The sequence below is a fragment of the Fundulus heteroclitus genome, chromosome 15, assembly GCF_011125445.2.
Source record: "Fundulus heteroclitus isolate FHET01 chromosome 15, MU-UCD_Fhet_4.1, whole genome shotgun sequence".
NCBI lineage: Eukaryota > Metazoa > Chordata > Actinopteri > Cyprinodontiformes > Fundulidae > Fundulus > Fundulus heteroclitus.
Genome location: NC_046375.1, coordinates 8,979,907 through 9,005,420, shown reverse-complemented (window position 1 = coordinate 9,005,420; position 25,514 = coordinate 8,979,907). Strand labels below are relative to the sequence as shown.

At 38.3% G+C, this 25,514-nt stretch overlaps 2 protein-coding genes across 3 annotated transcripts in view; one reads left to right on the top strand and one right to left on the bottom strand.

The window, feature by feature from the left end:
- Positions 1-11,491, top strand: part of LOC105930722 (beta/gamma crystallin domain-containing protein 1) — a 41,951-nt gene extending 30,460 nt beyond the window's left edge. For both annotated transcript variants that reach the window (XM_012869065.3, XM_012869064.3), the window contains exons 15-22: positions 1,508-1,537; positions 1,665-1,777; positions 2,163-2,295; positions 4,188-4,327; positions 6,886-7,009; positions 7,605-7,763; positions 8,635-8,797; positions 10,958-11,491. In XM_012869065.3, coding sequence (XP_012724519.2) covers positions 1,508-1,537; positions 1,665-1,777; positions 2,163-2,295; positions 4,188-4,327; positions 6,886-7,009; positions 7,605-7,763; positions 8,635-8,797; positions 10,958-11,046 — 951 coding nt within the window. In that variant the 3' untranslated portion in view covers positions 11,047-11,491. The remainder of the gene's footprint in view (positions 1-1,507; positions 1,538-1,664; positions 1,778-2,162; positions 2,296-4,187; positions 4,328-6,885; positions 7,010-7,604; positions 7,764-8,634; positions 8,798-10,957) is intronic.
- Positions 11,492-11,652: 161 nt separating this feature from the next.
- LOC105930723 (reticulon-4-interacting protein 1 homolog, mitochondrial) lies at positions 11,653-25,132 on the bottom strand. Its single transcript, XM_012869066.3, has 9 exons — positions 24,553-25,132; positions 24,309-24,460; positions 21,523-21,591; positions 21,070-21,194; positions 19,485-19,533; positions 19,242-19,378; positions 18,972-19,155; positions 15,012-15,107; positions 11,653-12,112 (listed from the first exon to the last, which is right to left on the bottom strand). The coding sequence occupies exons 1-9, from the start codon at positions 24,812-24,814 to the stop codon at positions 11,939-11,941; spliced, it is 1,248 nt and encodes a 415-aa protein (XP_012724520.2). The 5' UTR covers positions 24,815-25,132; the 3' UTR covers positions 11,653-11,938.
- Between the last annotated feature and the right edge of the window lie 382 nt (positions 25,133-25,514).

Below are 25,514 nucleotides of genomic sequence, written 5' to 3'. Positions count from 1 at the left end.
TTGTTTAACACAAAGTGCATAAAAGTGCTAAGCTCAAGGAAAAACATGCATGGTTTTCAAATAAAATCCCCGAAAAGTCTCACCCCACTGAGTCACCCTAGAATCTAGAGCTTGAAGCACATCACAGTCAGTCAGCTAGGAAAAAGCAAGTCTTCATGTCTTTCAACAGATGGACCTAATCTTGAAACGCCTGGGTCAATCTAACACATGAACAGGACCGGCTTTGATCTAAACCAGGGATCACTTACTCCGGTCTTCAAGAGCCAGTGTTTTGCATCTTAGATGTGTTCCTGGTCAAAAAACACCTGAATTCCATGAATCCTTCATTTGCTGGTTCCTGCAGAAGCTGATGACATGCTGAGAAGGCAATCAGACATTTGAATCACCTCTGATGGGGTGTAGGGTTACATCTAAAACGTGCAGGACCTTGGCTCCTGAGGACTAGTAGTGGTTTTATTGCCTAAGTCTGCTTGAATCCTTTCAATAATTGTATGCCTAACCGGTCTGCTGGGTGTTTCTTGGTCTTCATGATGCTGTGTGTTCACTAAAAGTCTCCTCCACACCCCTGAGGCCTTTACAGAACAGCTGGATCTATACTGAGAATACATTGGACACAAGTGGACTCTATTTGTTAATTAGTTGACTTCTGATGGTGATTGGATGAACTGGATTTTATTTGGTGGTGTGAGAATTGTTCATTAAAACGGTTAAATACAAACGCACGCCGCACTTCTCGGCTTTTCATCATTTTCCTTCCACCTCATCTATGTTACTTTTTGTTGGCCCATCACATAAAATCCCACTAAAATGCACTGAAGTTTGCGGATTTAACATGGCACGTAAACCTCCAAATGAGATTTTTTTTTAAAGCAGAAGGCCCTTCTTTGACAAGTTTTTAACTTTGATTGTTTTTTGCTAGTCTCTTTTTATTAGGAAAACAGCTTTCCACTGAGGCTCAATATATTTAGAGACCTTGATCAATTTCTGACACAATCTGAGGAGTTTTTTTTTTTTTTTTCAGGTAGAAGCTCAAATAAATAGCAACGAGCCAAATGTTATTACAAGCTTTGAAGAAACTCACAAACTGATATTTACTCAAAGTAGAACACGTCTCAGCCTTAGAGGGTAAATCTAATCTGACAACCCTATCAGGTGTATTTTAAAAACTGCTCTGAGAACAAGCACCTGTGTTACTCATACACTGGTTTGAGGAAACTCAATAAAATGCAACCTTTCGTCTCCCTGTAAGGCTGCTGATAATAACGCTGCTTTTGATAAAATGCAACCCTCCCAAGGACACCTAAGCGCTTGGAAGAAAACCAGATTTTTATATTTCACATTCATTTCATATGGAATGAGCTCATAACGATCGGGGCGGAAATCTGTTTGATCATTTTTCGATTCTGTCATAAAGCACAGATGGTATTTTTTTTATTTTCATTTCTATCTCTCTTTGGCTGTGTTTTTTTTTTAAAGTTACTTTCATTTCTCTTTCCTTTCATTACAGGACAATTTTGAAAACACTGCCAAGTTCAAGGTAGGCCCTACCCTCAAAAAGCATGGGGGAAAAAAAAACTGTGAACCTGCATTTTTGTCCATCTTATCTGATGACGTGTGTGAGCAGATGATTCACTCGGTTATTATTTTTGCTTTGTGTTCCTCAGGTGCAGCTTTTCTCTGATCCCGGTTTCCAGGGCTCTGTCCTCGTCCTGGAGGACAATGCAAGCTGCCTACAGGAGGGTTTCTCAGTGGCTTCCTGCAAGGTCTTGGCGGGGAGGTGAGCAATGCTGCACACTGGGGAAAACATCGCCCTGTAACTGCTTTTGAGTTATGGCACTGGTTGAATTCGTAATGCTTAAACACACTTTGCGACAGCCTATGAAAAGTGGAGCTTAAACGTAGATGACCTTGGGTGACCTGCAGCAGCTGTAGCTGGATAGAAATATCCCTGAGACTGCTAGGGCTCTGCTTTCATATAGGAGCTGATTGCAATACAGTGCATTGCTTACAAATATTATACTTTGGTTTTTACATTAGTTTGTTAGGTTGTTTATTTGATATAATGTGTAAGATTGAAAAAAAAAAACTAGTAAACCTTGTTCTTATTTGTAATCTTTATTTTTCCTTTGCATTCACGTCCATGTTCATGCGAATGTTTGCAGCTGGCTGGCATTTGAGGAGCAGAACTTTACAGGGAAGATGTATGTGTTAGAGGAAGGAAGCTACCCAGATCTGAGAGCGATGGGCTGTGTCGGCGGGAGCTCATCCATCCTGTCGCTGCAGACTACCGGCTTTGTGAGTCTGTTTTTTTTTTTTTTTTTTGTCGATTCTTCTAAAGCCATTCCGCCCACCCTTGTTGTTCTGTATCTTATCCTTTAAAAGGTGTAATGCTTTAAAGCTCCTGCGTATGCTGCGTTTCATAAATCTGAGTGAATAAGACAAAGGCTTTCATCGATTTTCTGCTGCCATTAGTCTCTGGCGTCATGCTCCCTGCAAAACTCTTCAGATGATTGTAATAACACAAAACATGGAAATCAGTTTTGTTGCCTTTTTTTTCGTTTGCATAAAGCGAGTTGAACTGAAATGCATTGAGTTAGAAATTACTGCTTACAATATACAATTGAATATATAATGACTACCTTATAGTTTTAGTTTCTGGTTTCTTATGGTTTCTTTTAACATACAAAACTATTTATACACTACACCATATTTTATTGAAAACATTTTTAAAACAATAATATTTTTAATATCTAAAAAAGCCAAAAAAAATTGCAGAATTGTAGCTATTAAACCAGAATCAAGATGTGGCTGCGATGCATTCTGGGAAAGTCTGGACAACGCACTCGTTCTCGGTCTGCTGTTCTTGGCAGTTGGAACAGTGCTGGGGCTGAGGCTGAATGACGTGTTACAAGCACACAAGAATGCTCAAGTACACATCTTGAGAAATGGCCCAATACATTTGCAATGCCTTGCTAACATCAACATTTTATTATTTTATCACTTTACAACCACAAGTGTCCATGTATTTTATTGTAATTTTATGTTAGAAACCAGCACAAAGCAGTAAATAATTGTGATTTGTAAGGGAAATAATATTGGTGTTTTAATCACGCTTACTAATACAAATTTGTAAAAGCATGCATTTACAATTCGTTTTCAGTCCTCTTTTGCGCTGGTACCTGCAAATAAAATGCATGGCTACTGATACAGAAATCAACTAAATTGAGTCCATGTGTTTAGGTTGATCTCGGTATAAATCCAGCTGTACTCTGAAAACCTAAGGGGTTTGTTACAGAACATTAAAAAACAAGCAGCTTCATGAAGACAAAGGGCCAGGGAGAAATTTGTTGAGAAATTTAAAGCAGCTGCTCAATAAAAATCCACTCCATAATTTTTATTATTATTATTTTTGTTTTTCCTTCCCCTTTACTAGTATGCATCTCTTTGTGTTGGTCTATCATATAAAATCCCAATTATCCTAATAAATACATGGAAGTTTGTTGTTGTAATTAAAGAAAAAGAGAAAATGTTCATACTATATACCTATATTCATACTTTTGCTAGGCGCTGTTTTGCATGAGCTACTGCATTTGTGAGCTAATGGCTAACCTTTTTTTTCATCAATGGACAAAGAATGTGTTGTTTTTTTATTTTCCATTCATTAAGGCAAACAATAAGATTTCCATTGTGAGTTCTGTTGCTTTGTACTTTTATTCTTGGGAATTTTATTATACATACACGGTCTAATTCTGTAGACTATTAGCATTCTTGTACATGGTACTGGCCTCCCACAATGCAATCTTCCCTGCTGCCTTGTGGTTTCTAAACAAGGCAAAAGAAGGTATGTGACCCCAACATGGTGATTTACATATTTATGAACATGAAAGAACCCAAAAGCCTAACGTAAATTGTAGAGTTTGAATCCTTTTGCGTTGAATCAGAATCGAACTATTTCATTTCTTTGTCCTTGGCGACATAAAAGCTGCTTTCCAGTAATAAATAAGACACCAGCATCAATTAGGGAAAGAAGCTGCCCTTACCAGTTTCCAGACAGCTTCTGTGCCAAAAAGCACAGAGGTCTGAGTGTGGTTGGTTTCCAGGGCAACTTCGAAAATGACTCTTATTTGAAACCGCGTGACCTGCACTTTTCCGAGTTTGTTAATGCTCTTTCTGACTTTTCTTGGCAGGAGTTTTCATTGCCATCCATCACTCTGTTCGAGCGCTGCGGTTTGCGGGGGAAGAGGGTGCTTCTCACAGAAGGATCAGTCAACCTTCAGCGGGCTGAAGGGTGTGGCCGAGTCCAGTCAGTGCTGGTGGAAGGAGGCATGTGAGTACATTCCAGCCTCTGCTGGTCCAGGAGGGTGGGATATAAATAACTATATATATATATATATATATATATATATATATAGAGAGAGAGAGAGAGAGAGAGACAGAGAGAGAGAGAGAGAGAGAGAGAGAGAGAGAGTTATTTATATGTATGTATATATATATATATATATATATATATATATATATATATATATATATATATATATATATATTTTGTATGTATATGTGAGGATTATTTCTTTTATACATTCCTCATACTGAAAAAGACAAGAGAGCACATTTGTTTGTCTAATAATCCAAATATATTTTAGGTGGTAGACTGTATTTTCCATATTAATGTATCCACTAAAAAAACATGGATTTTAGCTTCCTCTATATTGCAAAAAAATCTGATTATCAGCCTAGAACAGTTAGTGAATGTCTCAAGCAGCTTTTATAGCTGCCGGAATTTGTGCAAAGGATTCAGAAGTGACTTCATTGTTGGACTGATTTTGTTTTGTTAATGATAATCTTGCCCATATTTATTGTTCAGACCCAACAACAATGTTTTAAACTACAGTTTCATTCCAAATTGTGTTAGTTATCATGCAAATTTTAGCAGACACAGATTTTTTTTTTCTATTCATTCTATGCAACTAAAGTTAGAACTCTCAACATTTCCAGTCTGACAGCATATGAACTAAAAGTGTGGACATTGATGTACAAATCAGATATAGGCTAAGAACATACAGTACATGCATAAATGGGGATTCTCTCACGATTGGTTAATTTTCTGTTGGCTTCAAAACTGCTGCTTGCCAGCCATTTTTATTCTCTTTTATTTGTTGTAGTCCTGAGAATAACATAACTGGAAATGGCAGGTTGCAACTCAAAGAAAACTCGATTGGTACATGTCTAAATATAACGTTTCTTAAAGCCATTTTTGCTATATTTATATCCTTGTTAAGTTGTTTCATTGGCGATGTTTCAACAACTTTGCCGCAGATAGTCTCTGACAAAGCCTTTTTTTCCCCCGCTGATCTATTATAAACTGCTCTGTGAGTTTATTTCTTTAAACAAAACCAGATGAATTGCAGATTTCTAGATAGTTCTCCTGTCTAATCCACCCGCTGTTAGTGTGGTTGACAAAGTCATGTCTAGTCCTCCAAAGTCCAAATTTTGGATTTTCTCCATCACACGTTTTCGTCTTTGATTCTGAAAGACCAAAGGATTTTGAAGAGTAAAGCTCAGGTTGAGTGGACATGACATGACTCTGCAGAATGTAAGGCAGGAAGCCAGCTGTCAGCATGTACTGACTGACAGTGTCACGCATGGGTATGCTTCGGCTGCAGATCAAACCCACTACTGTGCTGTCAGAATAATTTATTCTGCCATGGGAGGCATGAAAAAGATAGCTATTTTTTTATTTATCACCAGTAAAATAAAAAAAATCTGTATTTGGTCTGATGGCTCTTTGAAGCACAGCTTCTAAATGCATCATTCATGATGGTTTTGAAGCTACTTGCTTCCACAGTGATAAGCTGTATGACAAACCACTGCTTGATAGTGTTACCTAAAAGCAGATAAAGGCTGGCAGGCAAAGAAAAAAAACCCAAAAATAAATCTAATGGGTTTTTAAGTGATGAAACAAACAAGCAGAATAACTGCCTGGTTGCGGGATCCTTCAAAAGTGTTTTAGTTTTTTTATTTATTTATATATATATATATATATATATATATATATATATATATATATATATATATATATATATATATATATGGCTGAAGGAGATTCTGAATGTCTTTCATTGTGACGAAGACAGAACATGAGCTATTTTTGTAAATTACACTTGGAGATGTTTATCAGATTTAGCATTCAGAGTGCTTCTTCAGCACGTCTCAGCGCACCGCTGACATGTAGATCAATGTTGGAAACCTGATGCTGATGTGTCAGATTCAGACAGACGGCGTGAACTCGGCTGAGGAAATAAAGGGCTTACAGTTTGGCAGAAGCACATTCTCAGCGCAGGGCTGACAGGGCAGCGAATACGCATTAAAAGAAATAAATCATGTAGGATCGTTTTAAAATATTATTTTGGAGTTTCAGCAATTTATCAGCCAGAGGTCATAATTTCCTCCTTTGATCGGTGATTCGCCGGTCAAATCTAAAAAAAATAGATGTTTTCCTTAATCTACGAAATGAATTAGCACTAAGAACGCTAATAATTTCTAGTCTATGAACACTCAACAGAATACACAGTGTTGCAGTTCTATGTATGTCATAAAAATCATATGTAGTTTGAGAACATATTTTTGGATGTTTAAATGCAGTTAATCTCAGAATTGATTCTTTTCTTGGATTCCAGAAAAGGAGTCTTCTCTATCGAAGAATCTGAAGGCCTTTTTTTCTCTTTTATGTGTTACAGTCCTGTGAATAGGCAGGTATTCAAAGCTAACTATGTAAAGACATAAGAGAAAATAAATTGTTCCTTTAAATGACATTTATTTATGTGAGTTTGCCGTAATTAAACGAGATGTAAGGTTTTTATTTGTTCGTGCCTTTTGTTACACCAGATGGATATTATACGAGGGAATCAACTATCGAGGTGCCCAGATTCTGCTGAAACCTGGCAGGGTTCCTGACTGGCAGAAGTTCACCAGCTGGCAGAAAATTGGATCTCTCCGCCCTCTTCTACAGGTTTGCTGCAAATGTGTCATACCTAGTTCAAAGCTTGTACGGAATATTGACTTCTGAAGACTGCATGCACAGATGTAAACCAGACCCATCTGGGTCTGGTTTACATTTTATTTAGAGATTCACAAATCAATTTGGCAGAGTTTTTGAATCACCAAGCTTTCTATAAAGTATTTCCTATACATTGAATGTATCAAACTCCTATAATTTGTGTTATTACAAACACACCCACCAACATCATGTACAGCACTGTTTTTAGTTTGATAAAACTCTGATCAAAATTTAGTTAAATCTGTTAATGACCTTGTGAATCCTTCGTTTTCTGTTGGATTCAGAACTTTACCAAAGACTCAGCAGCACATTCATTGTTTTTCTTGTTTTTCATTGAAAAAGTGCAATCCAAAGAAAGTCCAAAATTGATACTGGCCAGGAAAACCCTGGCTGGTGCATCTTTACTTTGATTGGTTACAAACCCTTTTAATAACATCCAACATAGAAAAACAAAAACTAAAAAAAAATACACTTTTAATCCAATAACAAATGGCTTTTAACCCCTGCTCGTCACTGCTTAAATGTATTTTCTTGTCTGTGTGTGCAGAAGCAAGTATACTTCCGTTTAAGAAACCGGCAGACGAGGCAAATGATGACAGTGACCGGTGATTTGGATGATGTTAAACTGCTGCGGATACAAGAAACTGAAGAGACAGATGGCGTGGAGCAGATATGGTCCTACCAGAATGGGCATTTACACTGCAAGGTACAACCTGATCATTGTTATACTGGTAATGCTAATAGCTGAGGGGTTCCTACACAGTTGAAAAGTCAGGAATTAGATTGCCTTATGTCTTAGATCTGGATGAGTATATAAAACAAAATGAAGTATAAAAAAATTCCCCTGGTAGTCAGTATATTGGAATATGTTATATTATCTTGGCTTGCAAATAAAAAAAAATGCAGGTACAAGTGTCAGTGTCATTTGTTTGTCAGTTGTCCCTCTTAAAAATTTGTCCAGCCATTCATTCATCCATCCATTCAGTTCAATTCAATTCAATTCAAATTTATATAGTGCCAATTCCTAACACATTTCAAGGCACTTTGCGAAGTCAAAATTAGGATTTAAATAATGGAATAAATTGATATACTGATTTATCTGTTCAGCCATTTTGAACACGTGGTTTACCAGCCAATTATCCTACGAGTCTGACTTGCTGCTTGTGAATTTGAACAAATATGTATAAAAGAAATGACTGTGAAAGAGCACAAACATATTTTGCAGGTTCCCTAAACCTAGTAGTTTTACAAGTAACTAAACAGTAACTGAAAAAATATTCACATTTATAGATGAATTAATTTTGTTTTCCTAACCTTTATTGGATTCTTCCTAAATGAAAAACAAAGAGCATCAAAGACGATGTTTTTTGTTGACTGAAAGCTTTCTGGTTTGATGTAATACATGACAGGCAAACAAACACATTTCTGAATATTTGCTATCCAGCTCACTGGTCAAAGCTGAGCGAGAACAAATTGTGAAATAACTGGTACATTTAATAGAGTTTGTTCTCTTTTATGTTACAATTGAACTAGACTAAGATGTCTGCCTCTATCTCTTACTTACAACCTGCGTCCAGCTCTTGGAGGAATGCTGCCTGAGTCCAAGTGGCAGTGTCATAATTGCTGGAACCCGAGTGGGTCTCACACCAGAGCTCAACAAGCAAATCCCCCTCTGGAGTATCACCCCTGAGGGCTTCATTCGCTACAGCCCCACCTCTGATCTTATCCTGGAAGTCAAAGGTGAGCATCCGTGTCTGACATGTGACTCTCTAATATTAAAAGATATGTTGTGCTGATTATTTGTCTTCAACGTCTAAAACGTAAAAAAGAGATTATTTCACTTCAAGTGGGGTAATACTACTTAGTACAGGGCTTTACTAAAGTATTCACACACCTTGTACTTCTTCACATTTTCAAAAGTTACAATTAAAAATGTAATGCAATCTGATGACAATTAATGTGACAGATTAACCTAAAGTGGTGCAGAACTGCAAAGTGGAAGAATGATGAAACAAGATTTTCAAAGCTCTACTTGTAGTGAGATTACATTGGACACAGCTGTACTAGGAAGTCATCAGAGGTTTGTTCGAGAAGATTAGTTAAACAGGAACAGACCATTAAAACAATACCCCTAGTATCACATGAAACGCTGTTCAATCCTGTCTGTGGAAGTGGACCGATTGCCACAACCGCAAACCCAACGAGATATGGCCGTCCACCTAAAAGAGCATTATTCAAAGAAGCGGCGAGAGGAGGCATGGTAACTCTGCAGGATCTGCAGTCTGGAGAATCTCTTAATGTCACCACTATTAGCTGCACATGCCATAAATCTGGCCGTTATAAAGGATACAATGTTTCCCCACCCCTACATGTAAAGCACTGCCCTTTACCCTGAACACTCCATCCCTACAGTGAAACACTGTGATTGTAGCACCATGCTGTGGCGATGCAGGAGTTAATGAGAGGCTGCAAAACACTTTTGCCCTTTTCACCTTCTAACAGGACAACAACCCTAAATGAGTTTGTTCAGCCAGAGGTACAATGGGAGGGTTTTAGGTTAACGCTTATTTATGTTTTAGAATGGACCAGTCAAAGTCAAAACCTAAATTAGACATATGCCCATTCCTGTTCTTAGTCTCTTATTGATAGCCTTATATTTCCTGCTGTGTTTCTCAATTAATTTGCTGCAGAAATTGTTCTGTCTATAGTTGGTTTTAACATATTATTGCTTTGGATGTCTGTTTAAAAACAGGTCGTTCTAGAAAAAAGAAACCTGGCGTTTCAATGATATTTACTTGTATGATCAAAGGTGAAATGAAATCTTTAAACATTAAGAAATCCATTTAAAAATCTGTCAAGGCTTGAGAACTGCTGTTCACTGCAGCTCTTACTCTAATTTTAATGCACATGAGCCACTCTGCAATGAAGAATCTGCATAATTTTGACTTTACAGGGGTGAATACATTATTCACACTTCCGACTTTTATTAGCAAGAAAACCTTGAGACCCATGCATCATTCTCCTTCCACTTGACATTAGTGAACTACTTTGTGGTGGACTGCCACATAAATCCTCATTACAACACTGCATTGAAGTGTGTAACACAAGAAAAAAGTGAGAAACTGCCAAAATAGTTCAGTTGGTATTAATACTTTTTTAAGTGTTATTTTCATGTTCTCTGAGCTATAATAACTTTATTTTGGTGAGATTATGCTACAAGATTTTGAAAAATGTACAGTGCATCATACGACTAATCCCCCCCACCCCCAAAACAAAAGCTGCCGATTAGTGACACCTTGTGGACTATATACTGAAGCTGTACAGTAGGAGAACTAACGTACACTGGGAGTTTTACATACAACTGTGAACATTTGTATTATTTGCAATCATATCCAATATATTTGAATATATGTTCAGATGAGGCTTTTTTCTTAGGTTAGAAGTACCTTTAGTAAAGAGCCACTAATGGGTATGAGACATACATTTAATGATATACATACATATAAGGAGCCCACATTTAAAAAAACATTATAATTGGCCTGATATATTTTTATCTTAAATGTTGTTATTCCATTAGTTGTTAGCGGTAATTCATAAATAACAGCAATAAAGGCTTGACAACATCAAGCTGTTTGTAATTAAGCTATATGTTTCACTTGGTGAATTCAGATATTGAAATTAACTTTTCATTAATACTCTACTGAATATGACTGTTGTGTATAGAAGCAGGACTAATAACAGTCTCTGTCCTTGTAATTAATCTAGACCATGCACTCATCCTGAAACCGGGTTAATATGTCACCCACATATAGATAATTTTTAAGCCTGCGCAGTTAAAATGCAAATAAACACTTGAATACTGCCTGAATACTAACTGGAGATCTGTTTTTTGTACTGTAGGTGGAGCCCTCTACGATAAAAACGTAGTGATTCTCAACACGCTGATCCCAAATAAACTACAGCAGAGGTGGGATGTGGAGATCATTTAAACGGCTGCTCTCAGATTCCCCCCCCCCCCCGTCCCCATTATTCAGGAGAACTTGTGGAAGCCACAAGGATGATGCTTCAAGAGCTGCGCGGCCTTTCGAAGAAGAGGTCAAACTGAAGAGTTAATTTTCTGAGAATGTATTATCAACCTTTTGAGCATATAAACAGTGAGGACCTGGAAATACTTTTAATTTTCAACCTACATTAAAGTTCCTCTTAGGTTTGTGTATATTTTATTTACCATTGGATAAATCTGCTTGTATCTGATAAGTTAAACAGTGTTACCACTTCTTGTTGTTTTTTTAAGTAACTGCATGTCGCAGTGTACTGCCTTACGTTCCAGCTGCACAGAGAACAAGCAATAATACAAAAGTGTACTTGTCTTTTTTTTGTTTTACCAGAACTATTAAAACTATTTTTGTCAATAAATTTCTTAAATGCGTTGTATACGTGCATCTGCTTTTTAACTGAAGTATGTAGACAGGATATTGCTGAGATTGAATGAGATTTTCTTTATTGCTCTTGAAAGGATTCTGTTCAGATAACGCAAACATGCAACATGGCATACGCCGCTGTGCTACTGCAGCAAGAAAACACAAAAAAATCAAACAAATTCAAGTCTTTTACTGAGAAACCTTGAAATAATGTAACAAGAAATGCTATATTTAGAAGTTAACACAGCATACTTAAAGCACCTTGTTAAAATCCAAAATGTTGAGAGCAGTCAGAAAAAAACAGAATTTGGCTTCCTCCCTTTCGTTGTACAATTCACACGTAGTGTCTTCTGCACATGACCTTTTGTATTTGGAATACACAGTCTGCTGCTCTCAATTGTAGCGCCGTGAAAGGTCAGAGAAGTGCATGAGGGATTCTCTTGGCACTTTTCATCTTCCTTCAATACTGCTGCGCCGTTTCTTGCACTTCTCGCTCAGACTCTGTGGCTTCTATGCACTCATCATCTTCAGCCACCTTAACTACAGTCTTCCCCCTCGCGTGGCCCTGCTCCAGCTTGTGGAAAGCTTGAGGCACCTGAGTAAATGGAAACTGGGCCTCCACGACTGGCAGGATCTGCAACGAACCAGCAGAGAAAATGTCAGAAAGTCGAAAAATCAAGGAGGAGGTAGTGCAAAGTTGAGAATGTTCGCTTGTCTAGAAATGTGGGGGAGCCGTTTCATTCAAATGTTCCTAGGACTCGAGCTTTTGACTAAAGTTCTTGCTCTGGATAAAATGCGGAGACATAACCGTGGCCACTGCAAATGATGACTGCAACTACAAACTGCGATTAAAGACGGTGGTTACAAAGAGCGAGACAGTGGGGGCAGACACACTGAGCCCTCTACACTTAGTGCCCCCCAATAAAAAGGTGTTAAAGGCCTTAAAATAAATTAATTAATCCGATCTTTTATTGCAGAAGCATAACCATTTAATTTGAGTACAATCATAAAATCCTATGTTAAACTATTTTCTGTTTTGTATAACAGAATGACTTGTTTCACCAGCATTAATTCCCTCCTCCACCCCCCAATGAAATTATAGCGCTGAGTATGTTGTCAATAAACAGCTTTAATACAATCCAAATCCAATAAAAAAAACTGAACGGCATAGAAGTAGTTGGCTCCGAATCAAAGAAAGAAAGTGGAGTGAATGTATAGCCTTCATTCATACCCACAATATATGGAAATGTCTAGTGATGGCGGGATGTTGAAGCCCTGAAGCTCCTCAGCAGATGTGTTGCAAAACGGTTCACTTCTTGGAACATCAAATGAGCTTAAAATGCTGACTAAGGCCATCTAGTGGTGAATAAAGAAATATTTGAAAGCAAAAAAATCTGTTGTGTCGGCACATCTTATCATATAAAATGGACTGGAAAAGAATTATCTAAATACATCAGCACGCTGTCAATTATAGCCTGCTTTGCTCTGTTCACGTAGAGCACTTTGCATTGTCTTGAAATGTGCTATACAAATAAACTTGCCTTGTGTGAGGTAGTCCCAGAGCGAAGGATTGTGCAAAAAGTAAAGATGTAAGTGAAGTGCTTTTGTAACTGTGTCTCATTTTGATAAACACCTTATAGGGAGAAACCTGAAGTAACCTAACCAAAGTGCTCCTGAACTTCTCCTTCTTGATATCTACATTGTTAGACTAATGCAGAAGTGGCAGTCCACAGCAAAAAAAAAAAAAAAAAAAAAAAACTCTACTCAAAAACCCAATTGGTCTGACATTGACAAAACCCAGTTGTATTTTTTACGGGACATATTGCCATAAACAAGCCCCATTTCTTCTCCATAAACAAAGCTTCAAACGTCACATCTCTTTATTTTGGCACAAGTCTCGGGGCTTCAGCTGGAAGCTAACTATAGTAGGAGCTGTACAATAACAAAGGCAACACAATGTAGACAAAATGACTGCTGTTTAAAAATTAAGTATAATCATTCACACCTGAGACTCGAGCAGCTGAAATATCAGTTTGAAAAGCACTGTGTCCAAGCAGCACATAATAGCCTTTAGTAAAATTACAGCTGACAGTCTTTTTACGTTCACAAATTCTGAAATTGATTTATAGTTCAGAATGCAGACATCAGGGCTCACTGAACTAGGTTTCACCCTTTAAGACACATTCAATACCATGTGATTCCTGAATAAAGCTTACTAATGTCAAGAAGCCTAGGTATATAGACTATCAGTTATAACAAGCTAAACATCTATTATCAATAAGCCATTTTATTCTAGGCCAAACACTGCAGTGAGCCAAGGGAAATGTGTCAATATCATCTAGTGCAATAAGAAATGAGCCCTAAAGCCAGATTATAGGATTTGACACTTTTATGAAAAATAAACTGCAGACAACTGACAATTATTTTTGCTGTACTGCAATATTTTTTGTGTCCAAAATATTGCAGAGTGCAGTACAATTAGTTATTATCCTACAATGTGCAATACTTACACATGTATATTTAACAATTGAGATATATATATATATATATATATATATATATACGTTGGCTTTCTCCCCAAAATTATTCAAATGAGCTTGAATTTGAATTCTTCTATTTTCAGAGTAAGGTTATACTACCGCAATAAAAGATGAATTTATTTTAAATGGATTGTATAGGCACTGTAAAAACCTTAGCTTATGTGAGACAATGTTGCTCCATCAGTGAAAAAAAAAAAAAGTTGATATTTAAAGCAAGACTAGAAAGAAAAAAAAAGCTTTTCATTATTTCACATTGCAAGATTTGGAAAATACAAATACAGTTGTCAAGTTATTATTTTTTTTTATTGTTTTTCAGGTTTTAAAATACATATAAGCTCCTGATGTTTAATGATCTCTGCTTTCACAGAGCCAAATACTAGGGAGGGGTTAAGAATGTGATGAGGCTGGAAAATCCTCTGCTAGTCCCACAACACAGGCAGCTCGGCTTGTTATTCTGGTCAGCAGCTCTTGTCATTAACAATGAATGGAGGGCGGTATGGCGTCACTACAAACCAGAGAGTGTGTGTGTGAGTGTGTGTGTGTGTTCCCTAGCTTCCCGCCACAGGTCAGAGCGTGCTGTAAGCTGTAAGCCCCCCAGGACAAAAGGACAGAGGGTCCACACGCCTCGGCGACTGGCTGCTCAGCACTGTTTTAAAATCCATTCACGGTTTACTGGCGCCCCACTCGCATCGCCCCAGCACCCAGCCGCGCACACCGCCACGCCGCCAGCTAAACCAAGCGAGGCGTTGCGGGAGTTTGATTCTCGCTCATTTGCAAAACCGCAGGGAAGCGTTGAACACAGGCATGCGGGGAATCCCTGGCATGTTCATTATTTCTGCACTGCATGATCTCCATCACAGCATGAAGCCCACCGACAGGCTGTGATACCCGTGCAAATCAGACAATTTCCATCTCCGTCCGTTCTGTCAGCACCCACGGCTCTGAATGTCAACTTTGCATGATATGAATATTAAAGCGGCGCTGAGGCAGTACCTTCCCTGCATCCGCCAGCCGGCTGACTTCATCCAAGGTGGGTCCATCAGGAGCATAAAAAGCCCACCTGTAGAAGACTCCACTCGATGTTATATTCTAGAAGGCAAACAGGGTGAAGGCAAAAGAAAAGAAAGATGAATTAAAACAATGAAGAAAATAACAGAACACAACAGATAGAAAACATTTGTTGATATTTAAAGATAAGAAAAAGTGCTAAAAGTGTGATTCACTGATCTTTTACATTTCTTTAGAATGTAGACTTTCTGCTTCTCTGATGCAATTAATCACATCTGCATCAAATAAAAGTCCATCAGAGTGATAACTATATATATATATATATATATATATATATATATATATATATATATATATATATATATATATATATATATATATATATATATATATATATATATTATATTCAAAACATGCTTTGAATTCTAGAAATTCTTCTCAAAATCATTCTTTTTGTTTTTGATACTCATACATAAGTTAAACTGTTATGATTAAAAGGACCTTGGCACACACTGCTTTATCACAAGGACCATTTTTGAAAGCATTTCTATTCTGGCCAGTAGAGTTCCTTGTTACTTTTCCCCGACTTGCCACAATAAAACACCGATGCACTGCAAAAACTGAACTAAAAATAAGATAAATGTTCTTAAAATGAGTGTATTTGTCCTTGATTTGAGCAGGTAAATAAGATGATTTGCCAGTGGAATAAGATTTTTGCACTTAAAATAGGAACAATTCATCTCCATCATCTTATTTCAAGTGCAGGATATCTAATTATCTTATATTAAGGGTCAAAATACTCATTCCATTGGCAGATAATCTTATTTACCTGCTTAAATCAAGGATAAATACACTAACTTTCAAAAACATTTTTAGATCTGTTTTTGCAGTGTGTTTAAGTATTTTTTGGGGGTTTCTGTCATAGACTGACACAGAAAAATTTCTATTTGTTTAGTGGAGTAATGCAAAGGTTCCAAAATAGAAAATAAATCTAAGAAATGTAGTGAGCATTCGTATTCTGCCCCCTTGAGTCAATCCTGTGCAGAGCTGCATTTCATTTGTAGCCGCAAGTCTTTTGCTGTGTGTCTCTGCCAGCTTTGCTCATTGTTGGCAAAATAGCTCAAGCTCAGTCAGATTACAGTAGCTGGAGAGTGTCTGTGAGCAGCAGCAGATTTTTAATCAGATTATGGTCTGGACTGTGACTGGTCCATTCTTACATCATGAGATTTGATCGAAATTGCTGCATTGTTGGTCTTGCTTTATGATTAAGGTCATTGTCTTGCTGGAAGAGGAACCTCCACCCTCAGTCTCAACTCTCTTAAAGGTTTCCTTCCAGTATCACCATGCATTTAGTTGTATCTATCCTCCCTTTAACTCTAACCACCGTTCCGGTTTGTGAGCAGACTGCAAAAAGGACCACTTCTGGTTTTCTTCTTACTTTCCCTTTGGTAAATGGCAGATTTGTGGTGGGCATGAGTAATAGCTTTCTTGTTAAAAAAAAAAAAAAAAATCTCCCATCTGATCAATGGGTCTATGTAGCTCTTCCAGACTTACCACCTTGGCTACTAATCTGATTAATGAGCCTGTCAGTTTAAGTGGGCGGTCATGTCTTGGTAAGTTCGCAAATGTGCCATACTCTTTCCATTTCCTGGTGATTAAACAAGGAACTATTAAAAGCTTCCAATACTTTTTTTATAACCAGTTTTCAATATCTCAACCTTATCTCTGCCCTGTTTCCTGTGTTTACTGGTCTTCATGGTGCAGTTCTTTCCACTAATGTTCCCTTACAAACCTTTGTGTCCTCCACCAAACAGCCTGGTTTATACTGAGATTGAAAGACAATTGGTTGCCCTGGGTTTTATTCAGGGGTATCAAAGTTAAGAGGGCTGAATACATATAACGCACACTGCACTTTTCAGACTCTTAACATCTTCATTACTTAAGACTGTAAAGCAATGCGCAACACTCCTAGACGATTGAGGAAAGTTTATCATCATTTTTAACTCCTCTCTAACATCTGCAGCAGTGGTACCACACTGATTCTTGATAAGCTGTGTCCCACAAGTTCCTCTTGTTTTCCTACTTTAATGCAGCCAAATCAAATCAGTGTAATCATTAGCCGCCCCATGCAGGACGTTATGACCATAGACATAATATAAGAGTAGACGCGTCATTGGGCGGGTTCTGCCTATGCTGCGATGCGTCAGAGCGTCCGCCATCTTAAATGTGGCAAATCTGCAGTTACTAAGTCACTTAAACAGCATCAGAGGGACTTTAATCTCTGAATATACTTTGTATTCGTAGTATTTTTTTTGTAATATTACAAGTTTATTTTCGTATCCCTTTAGCTTCATTCTCCTGAATTTATTCTCCTAAAGAATAAAAATATTTAAAATAATCTAACCTGGCCCTATTACTCCAGGAGTGAAATAATTCTGCAAACTGTGATTATTCTGGAAATGTTCCCCCTTAATTCTCATAATATGATGTTTTTATCATAACATTATCACTTTTGTGTTTGTTTGTTTATTTTTACTTTATTGACCTAGGACTTTTTTTTCCTCATATTATTAATTTTACCTGTTTAATACTCACCCAAAAAGTCTGTTCCTAAAGGTTCACATGTGACACGGTTTTATGAAATAATGAAGACCACAATGTTTAGATTTAACAAATTGATCCTTATATTCATAACACACACACACACACACACACACACACACACACACACACACACACACACACACACACACACACACACACACACACACACACACACACACACACACACACACACACACACACATACATACATACATACATACATACATACGCATCTATGTATATGATGTCTGTGGTTATGACAAGCTGAGGAGGTAAATAAATCATTTAAGTCAGAGCGGTTGGAGCAGCAACCCATCTAAAAGACGCAGGAAGGCTGGAAGTAGGTCCCGCTGACCTCCTAAGAATATCTGCTCAGAGCTTTGTACACATCCAACACTAGAGGGCGCAGTTGTGCTACGAACTCCCTGACACGATGTGATGAGATAAGAGCTGGACGGTGACGATGAGACTGCTGCGTCTGAGCCCCACCTAACGGACCAGCTGGCTGCTCTCGTGGACAAAAGGGCTCGAAGGCTTGGCAAGACATGCAATAATGCTGGTATTTGCTGGTGGGGAGAGTCAGTCAGTCGGCTGTAATCTGAATAAATACCAAATACTGCTGCTTCAGCAACAAACACAGGCACGCGCGTACGCCGCATCGAGTCCAATGGCCCCCGCGTGCATGCACAGACTCACTAACAGCCAGCCAGTCCCATCCTGCCCAGCTGTGTTGTCACAGTCGCCTTCACTGGGCCAGGCCAACTTGACTGAGTTCCTAGAGCAACTCCACCCGGTCCTAAACAGTTCCTGCGTTTGCGGCCATGACATGTATAAACAATTCACAGCTAAATGACCAAATTAGCAGATATAAATCTGAAATTCATTTTTGAGCGTGTTCTGACTTTGTTGTATTTTCCCCCTCAGCGGGGTATTTGTAAAGCCCAAGCCTGAACGGCAGCAAATAAAACCCATGTCCGTGCGATGACAACATTGCTCCCATCCTTTTGGACCTGAACCTCAACTACTCTGGAAAGTAGTTTCCATTGAACGGCATGGAAATCAACTATAGTATAAAACGCATGAGCCTGAACAGGTGTGTGTGTGCTCCCAACAGCGCCGTCTTTTCATACAACTGAAAATATGATATGTTGAAATTTACATGGACGACATTGATCTCCACCCACACTGAGGGGATTCATGGCAAATGCAGATCTATTTCTGTTTTGAGGAACTAACGAGGAACTAACGCACTGGAACAGGCCTTGTTTGTGGGAAAACAAATGTGCATACCAAGCCATTAATCCCCCAATATTCACAAGTATTAAAATGAATCATGTTCACCTGAAAGGCTTTGTTGTGCAGGGTGAGTCCAGCGTGCAATGTCCCGTCTAACAGGCCCATGGAGTCAGTGTTGAGGAGTAAAGGTGATACCAATGTTACGTACTTTGCCCCCGACCAGGGCTTCAACAGCCCCATGGCCCATTCCTCTGTGTCGCCACCGACGTTGTCCAAAATGACATCAAATCTGCGGGCACAAGCTGTCAAATTTAACTAAATCGTCCTGGAAGATTAGCAACTATTTGTTGCTCTAAAAGAGCAATATCGTTTTACCTCTCCATCCTTTCCAGTTGTTCTGCCACATCCCCTGCTGTGTAGTCTACCACCTCGTCCGCCCCAAGCCCTCTGACAAGCCCTTCAGCATTCTGGGAGCAGGTTACGGTCACATGGGCACCCCAAGCCTTTAATAACTGGATAAAAAAAAATTTAAAAATAGACTCTCAGCAAGAGGCCTGTCTCTCTTACATGGTTAATGTGTCGAATGTTCCAGCTACTACAGAAATATAATTGAAATACTTGAATAGAGAATGTTCCGACACCTCCGGATGCTCCGGTGATCAAAACTCTGAGAGGAGAAACATAAAAAAAAAAAAAAAAAAACAATGGTCATTCATTTATCGTGTGACAAATTTAAGCAATACTGTCAATAAAAAACTGTAGCCTCCTAGAATAAAAGGCAAACTGATGGGTTACAACATGTTATTTAGTGCCTTGCAAAGTTTTTCATTATGTTTTTTCATGTTTCCCCAAAGTGAAACCAAAGATTTCAGTGTATTTAATTGAGATTTTATGACTAAAGAACTGAATATGCATCAACACCCATTTATTCCCACAATCCTGAATAAAGTCCAGTGCAACCAATTGCCTTGAGATGCCCCCTGTGTTTTAGTATTTGCATCTATGTGAGGACGAAAACTACCACTGCACATCACCCTGAACACCAGCCAACATGGCGGTGGCAGCATCATGCTGTGGGAATTGTTTTTTGTTTTTGTTTTTCCAGCAGCAACAGAGAAACCTGCTGTGAAGATTGACCGAGCTAAATACAGGGCAACACTGGGGGGAAAATGGATGCGGCCAGAAAATTGGTGTTTTAGGCAAACCTGTATTCAGATTTTAGAAAGGCCCAAAGTCCAAACTAACAATCAACTGAGAAGCTTGACTTTAAAGTTGACATGAAAATAATGTTTATAGATACTTAACCCAACTGCAATTGCACTATTTCACAAAGAGATATGCACTGCAAAAATGGAACTAAAAATAAGTAAAAATTTCTTAAAATTAGAATGTCCTTGATTTGAGCGGGTAAATAAGATGATCTGCCAATGGAATGAGATTTTTGCACTTAAAATAGGAACAACTCAACTCCATCATCTTATTTCAAGTGCAGGATGGCTAATTATCTTATTTAAGGGGTCAAAATACTCATTCCATTGGCAGATAATCTTATTTACCTGCTCAAATCTTGGACAAAAACACAAATTTTAAGAACATTTTACTTATTTTTAGGTCTGTTTTTGCAGTGTGGACAAAGATTTAGGTCTCTACGACGCACAGCTGGTAGAAACAAACATGGTACTTGTATAGCGCTTTAGCTAGTCCGACAACCCCAAAGCGCTTTACACTACAGTCAGTCATTCACCCATTCACAGAGCTACTACAGGTCGGAGGGGGAGATCGAACCGGCAACCCGCCAATTGCAGGACCACAGTGGCGCAGCAGCATGAAGGCCATGCAGCTGTAAAGGCAGCAAAAATAGCAATTTTATTGACTCAAGGGGCCTGAATACAAATGCATGCACACCTTTTTCAGATTTTATTTGTAAAGAATATAAATTTTTCAACGCTTTACATGGAATTACTAGAAAATACTTTGAAGTTTGTGCTTGAGTCAGTGACAGAATCGCATAAAGTTGAACGAATACGGATCCTTAAAACTGGTTTTCTCTTTACTACGATCTATACTTAATTACTTAAATTACGAACTACTCTTTCCTCCTCAGGCATGACTTTTATTGTCCGTGAAAAAAATAAAATTAAAATAAAGCTCCTGGAGGGTGAAAGGCTCCTTTGAAAAGATCCAAGATCATGCTGATTCTTGCCTTTTATTCGAGGAGGTTTCCCTGCAAAGACCGCCGGCATTGACGAGCGCGGAGAGAGCCGTGTTGGCTACATAGGGGATGGATGCCGCCTCTATGTGACTCAATGATTTCGGCTTGTAGGAAACCTACAACAAAAGAAAAAAACACTGTCACAATAGGCCTAAAAGAGCTACAAAGGCATAGAGCTACTGAACAAAATAAACATAACACAGAAAGAAAGCAGGCCAATTTATGTGTCAGCGATTACTGCCACAGCAGCTCCTGCCACCAAACAAACCTAATCCTAATTGCTTACGCAGCAGGGATGCATTGGGCAAAAAAAAAATCACGCTATTCAGTTGAAACAATATTTCTAGAGCATGCTTTCATATTTTCTATGGAAAAACAGACAAATGGTTGTAATTAATCTTTAAACACATGCACTGCTGTCATACAAGAGTCTCTGCAGCTCACCTCGTACTCTGTTAAAGTCACGTATTCTGCCAGGCTGCCTTGTTTCCACGGTGGAATAGCAGCCCACACCTAGAGGACCAACATGACATTTAACAAGGTGAACACAGCTGAAATTATCGGCCCACTCATAGTGTCTTAGTCTGCCTAATCAGCCATCTCTTGGAAGACGGCTCCTGCCGTTTATCATAATTAACTTGCTTCAAAGGATATTTTTAAACGGCTGGAACGCTGCTGCGAACAGTGTGTTGCGGGAAACCGTCGTGTCCCTCTGTTCTTTAATCGTGTTCACTTGAAGCCGAATTTGCAGTATTACATTCCGGCCTACAGGAAGACAGTGATGTGGACATGTGGGAGACAACAGAGTAGGCGTCTGTAATTGGTGTGAGTCACCTTAATGTAGCAGCCGACCAAAGAAGAGTCGCTCAGTTCCGAGAAAGGGTCATGAGTAATGAGAGTGCAACCTGCGTAACCTCGGGAGGTCTGTGCAAGTACCTATTATCATAGTTGCTGTTTTTGGGGCGTTAAAAAAAAAAGTTTCTTTTTGTCCGTTTTTGCTGAATTGACCGCAAAGCTATGAATCTCACTGGTTCCAAATATGTGTGAATTGCTGTGAAGTTAAAGAAAAAGCGACAAATACCAAATGGACGTTGTTTTTTTGCAGCTCGTGTATGTTGGTTGATACTGGAAATTAAACAAAATGTGATCAAGACCCACCAAGATCCACAAGAATACAATGAACGGGAGAATGCCAGGACACCCATGAACACCTACCCACACGGACAAGCCTACTGCCTTCTGGATAAAAGCTTTATGGTCAGATGAGAGAAAGATTGAGCCGTTTGACCACACTGGCAGGAAGTAATGTGGCTTTTAAATTTAAGAACGCTGTGATGCTGGTGGCATCATACTACACAATGTTATTGACACATATTAAATTATGACAACCTCTTAACTCCAATACTACATCTTTGATGGATTTGAACATAATTACCGGAAAATGAGCCTAAACACCTATCAAAGCTGGTTTTGGATTAGATAATGTAGATTAACATTAGGCTTATGAAAATCGCTGATCTCAACCATACTAAATATTTGTGGACTATTTTTAAAATTCAAAATGATTTCAGCAGCTTGGCCACGGCTGAAAATTTGCTAGTTGAGATGTCAACAAGTTTCATTATCATAAAAAAAGGTACTGTTTTGTTGGAAGCCTTGTTCTCTAATGTAATTAAAGCCCAATGCAGGGTTCCTACATATTATTACATTAAAATCATTCTTTTTTTTCAATCCAAATCTCCAGAATGGTCCATTTATTTAAGCCAATATTTAAAGAACAAATACAAGATTTCTCTATAAATTCATGACTGAAGTATCTATAACTTCAATTAGACCTTCAGACACCAGAAGCAGGACCAAAGATAGAAAACAAAGAGAAGGAATGCTTGACCAGAGGTCTGCAACCTGCGACTCTGGAGCTGCAACTGGCTCTTCATAAGAGAATGACACTAATGGAACTAGTAATATTTTCTAGATGTATGTTTCTTGTCATTTAGTTGGAAACAATGGACTTTTCTTTTTACATCATTTCACACAAATATCAACATGCCATTAAAAAACTATCCATTCTCTATTTGCAAATCTTTTATACTTCTCTTTCATTTAAAACCTAAAAATTGAAATAAAATAGTGGTTCTACAGTAATCACAACAAATCTCCTACAGTAGATATTTCTCAAAAATAGTAACTTTTCTTTTTTAAAAAAAGGTAATTTAACATGGTGGCTCAAATTAAATTGTATTTCTGCTGGACTGAGGGCACAAAGGGCTCTTTGGATTTTAAAATGGCTGCAAACCCCTTCAGTTTAAAGGACAGATGGGCAGATATTTATGATAACATGGCACATATCCTGCAAAAATTCAAGAAGCAAAACAATATGTAAGAGGAACATACATAAAATGTATGAAAGCAGCAGTAGCCTGGCTAATTAAGTGTGTAAACATCTAGACAAATACCTATTTTGCATCCACCTTTAGATCCCGTTTCAGAATTCAGTCTTCTTTGGTACACACCCAGGACCAACTATGCCAAAACTAATTAAATGCAAACAATCTGTAGCTGTCCTTTCCTGATATTTGATTCCTTTGGCGAAAGCCACAGTTTGCAAATAGGTTACGAAATACCAAAATGGTCTCACGTGTACATATGTTTACATGCAACAACAATTACCTCTCACATAAAAATGTGGGTGGTGGTCATCATTATCCGGGGTTACTTTTTCTGATCCAACTGCTTGTTTGTTTCGTTTTTTTTGTTTGTTTGTTTTTGTCAAAATGAATAAAACTATGAAAATTTTTAAATACTAGTCCATTTTGTGTTATAAATGTCTGATGTCAGCTAGAGAGCTGATGGATTTTACTTTCTAACGCCACAGGAAGTCCAAAAATTCACTCAAATTAGCAATAGACTGAGTACATCAGAAGAAAATTAAGCATTGAACGGAGTATAGCCAAGTCCAGAACTAAATCTGACAGAAAACTGTGGAGTCACCTTAAGCGGTCTGTGGATAACAGAGTTAACAGTTAGAGAGGCTTGGAGAACCTTTGCATATTGGCAGACCAGGATGTTATATGTGAGTAGACTCCTGCCAAAGAAGACTTTTTATTTTCTCTTGCTTGGAAACAATCTCAAATTAAATTTGATACATTTTCAGAGTGCTTGGAAACACTGTCATTGTTAACTTTATCTATTTATTTTCAAAGACATGTGTGGATAGAAATGCAGCTCACCTCGTCTCCAGGAGCAAAGTGAGTCACCCCAGACCCACAGTCCACTACTACACCTGACAGATCACGGCCCAGAATAAGAGGAAACTCACTGAAGCTGTTCATCACAGACAAGGGATCCCTCCTTAAGTTAAGCAATGCAGCTCCGTAGCCCCCTAAAGTGGAAAAACAACAAAGCACGGTTAAAAACAATTCAACTGAATGCCAGAACTTGTATCGTTGCTTGCAATGCCAGAATAGCCCTTACCCCTCATATTTAGATCCAGAGGGTTGAGACTGGCCGCACTGACTTTTATCATCACCTCATGTGCAAAATTAATAGTCGGTATGCTGATTTCGTCTGTGTGCCTCAAAACTGCACTGGAGCCGTACTGATCAATGACCCAGGCTGACATGCTCTGCAGCCTTGAAGGTGAACTGCAGACATTTCTGCAGCCAGTCCGGGCTAATGCTTTACTCCAGCCTGCGGCTTTCCCATTGAACAAACACAAAACCCGTGTTGATGCCATAACTGTGGTTCCAGACCCGTTTAAACGCACTTCCAGCTACAAGGTCAGCTTTTCAAAATCGGGCATTTACAGCTGCATACCTGGTACCAAGCAGGCTAAATGCAGGACGGAGCTACGGGGCTAATAGTAGCATGATCAGCTGGTCGCCGCTAAAAATACAAGTCTTAAGCTTGATAAAAGACTAAATCCGTCGGCGACAGTCCACCTGTGCGCGACTATTTCTTTACATTTTAATAAAGATAAACCAGTCAGCTTAAACATGGAGATAAAACGTCTCCATCTATTGCATGAGTTATCAAACAAGCTAACCTCTGAACTTAAAGGAGCTAGCCAATCAGACATTGGTAAACAGAAACTCTGGCCAATAGTGTGAAAGAATTGGACGTGACGTAAGACGTTTTGATCGCTCTACGATTGTGGATTATTATTTTGTCTCTGGTTTTTCCACTTTGCTGTTTTTTTGATTGTTTGTTTGTTTTTTGTAAAGCTCATAAATACCTAAATATATGACAGATTTGAAATTCTATTTTCTTCCCAAAGAAAATAGATAATTCTAAAAAATATTGGAATGTGAAAAGGTAAAAAGAAAAAGTCATTGATTATTAATATATAACTACTTAATGTGTATAACTTTGCTTCACACTCCCGTCCAACTTTGGATGGCAGTATGTTTTATTATTATGTTTTATTATTAAGTTTA

What these genes read in the sequence shown, in the direction of transcription:
- LOC105930723 (XM_012869066.3), bottom strand. Translation starts at nt 24,814, where the DNA reads ATGGCATCAACACGGGTTTTGTGTTTGTTCAATGGGAAAGCCGCAGGC. An exon ending in TCGGAACATTCTCTATTCAA is followed by an intron (nt 19,379 to 19,484) that starts GTATTTCAATTA and finishes TTTTTTATCCAG; the next exon opens with TTATTAAAGGCTTGGGGTGC. An exon ending in TGCACAACAAAGCCTTTCAG is followed by an intron (nt 15,108 to 18,971) that starts GTGAACATGATT and finishes TTTGCCTTCTAG; the next exon opens with AATATAACATCGAGTGGAGT.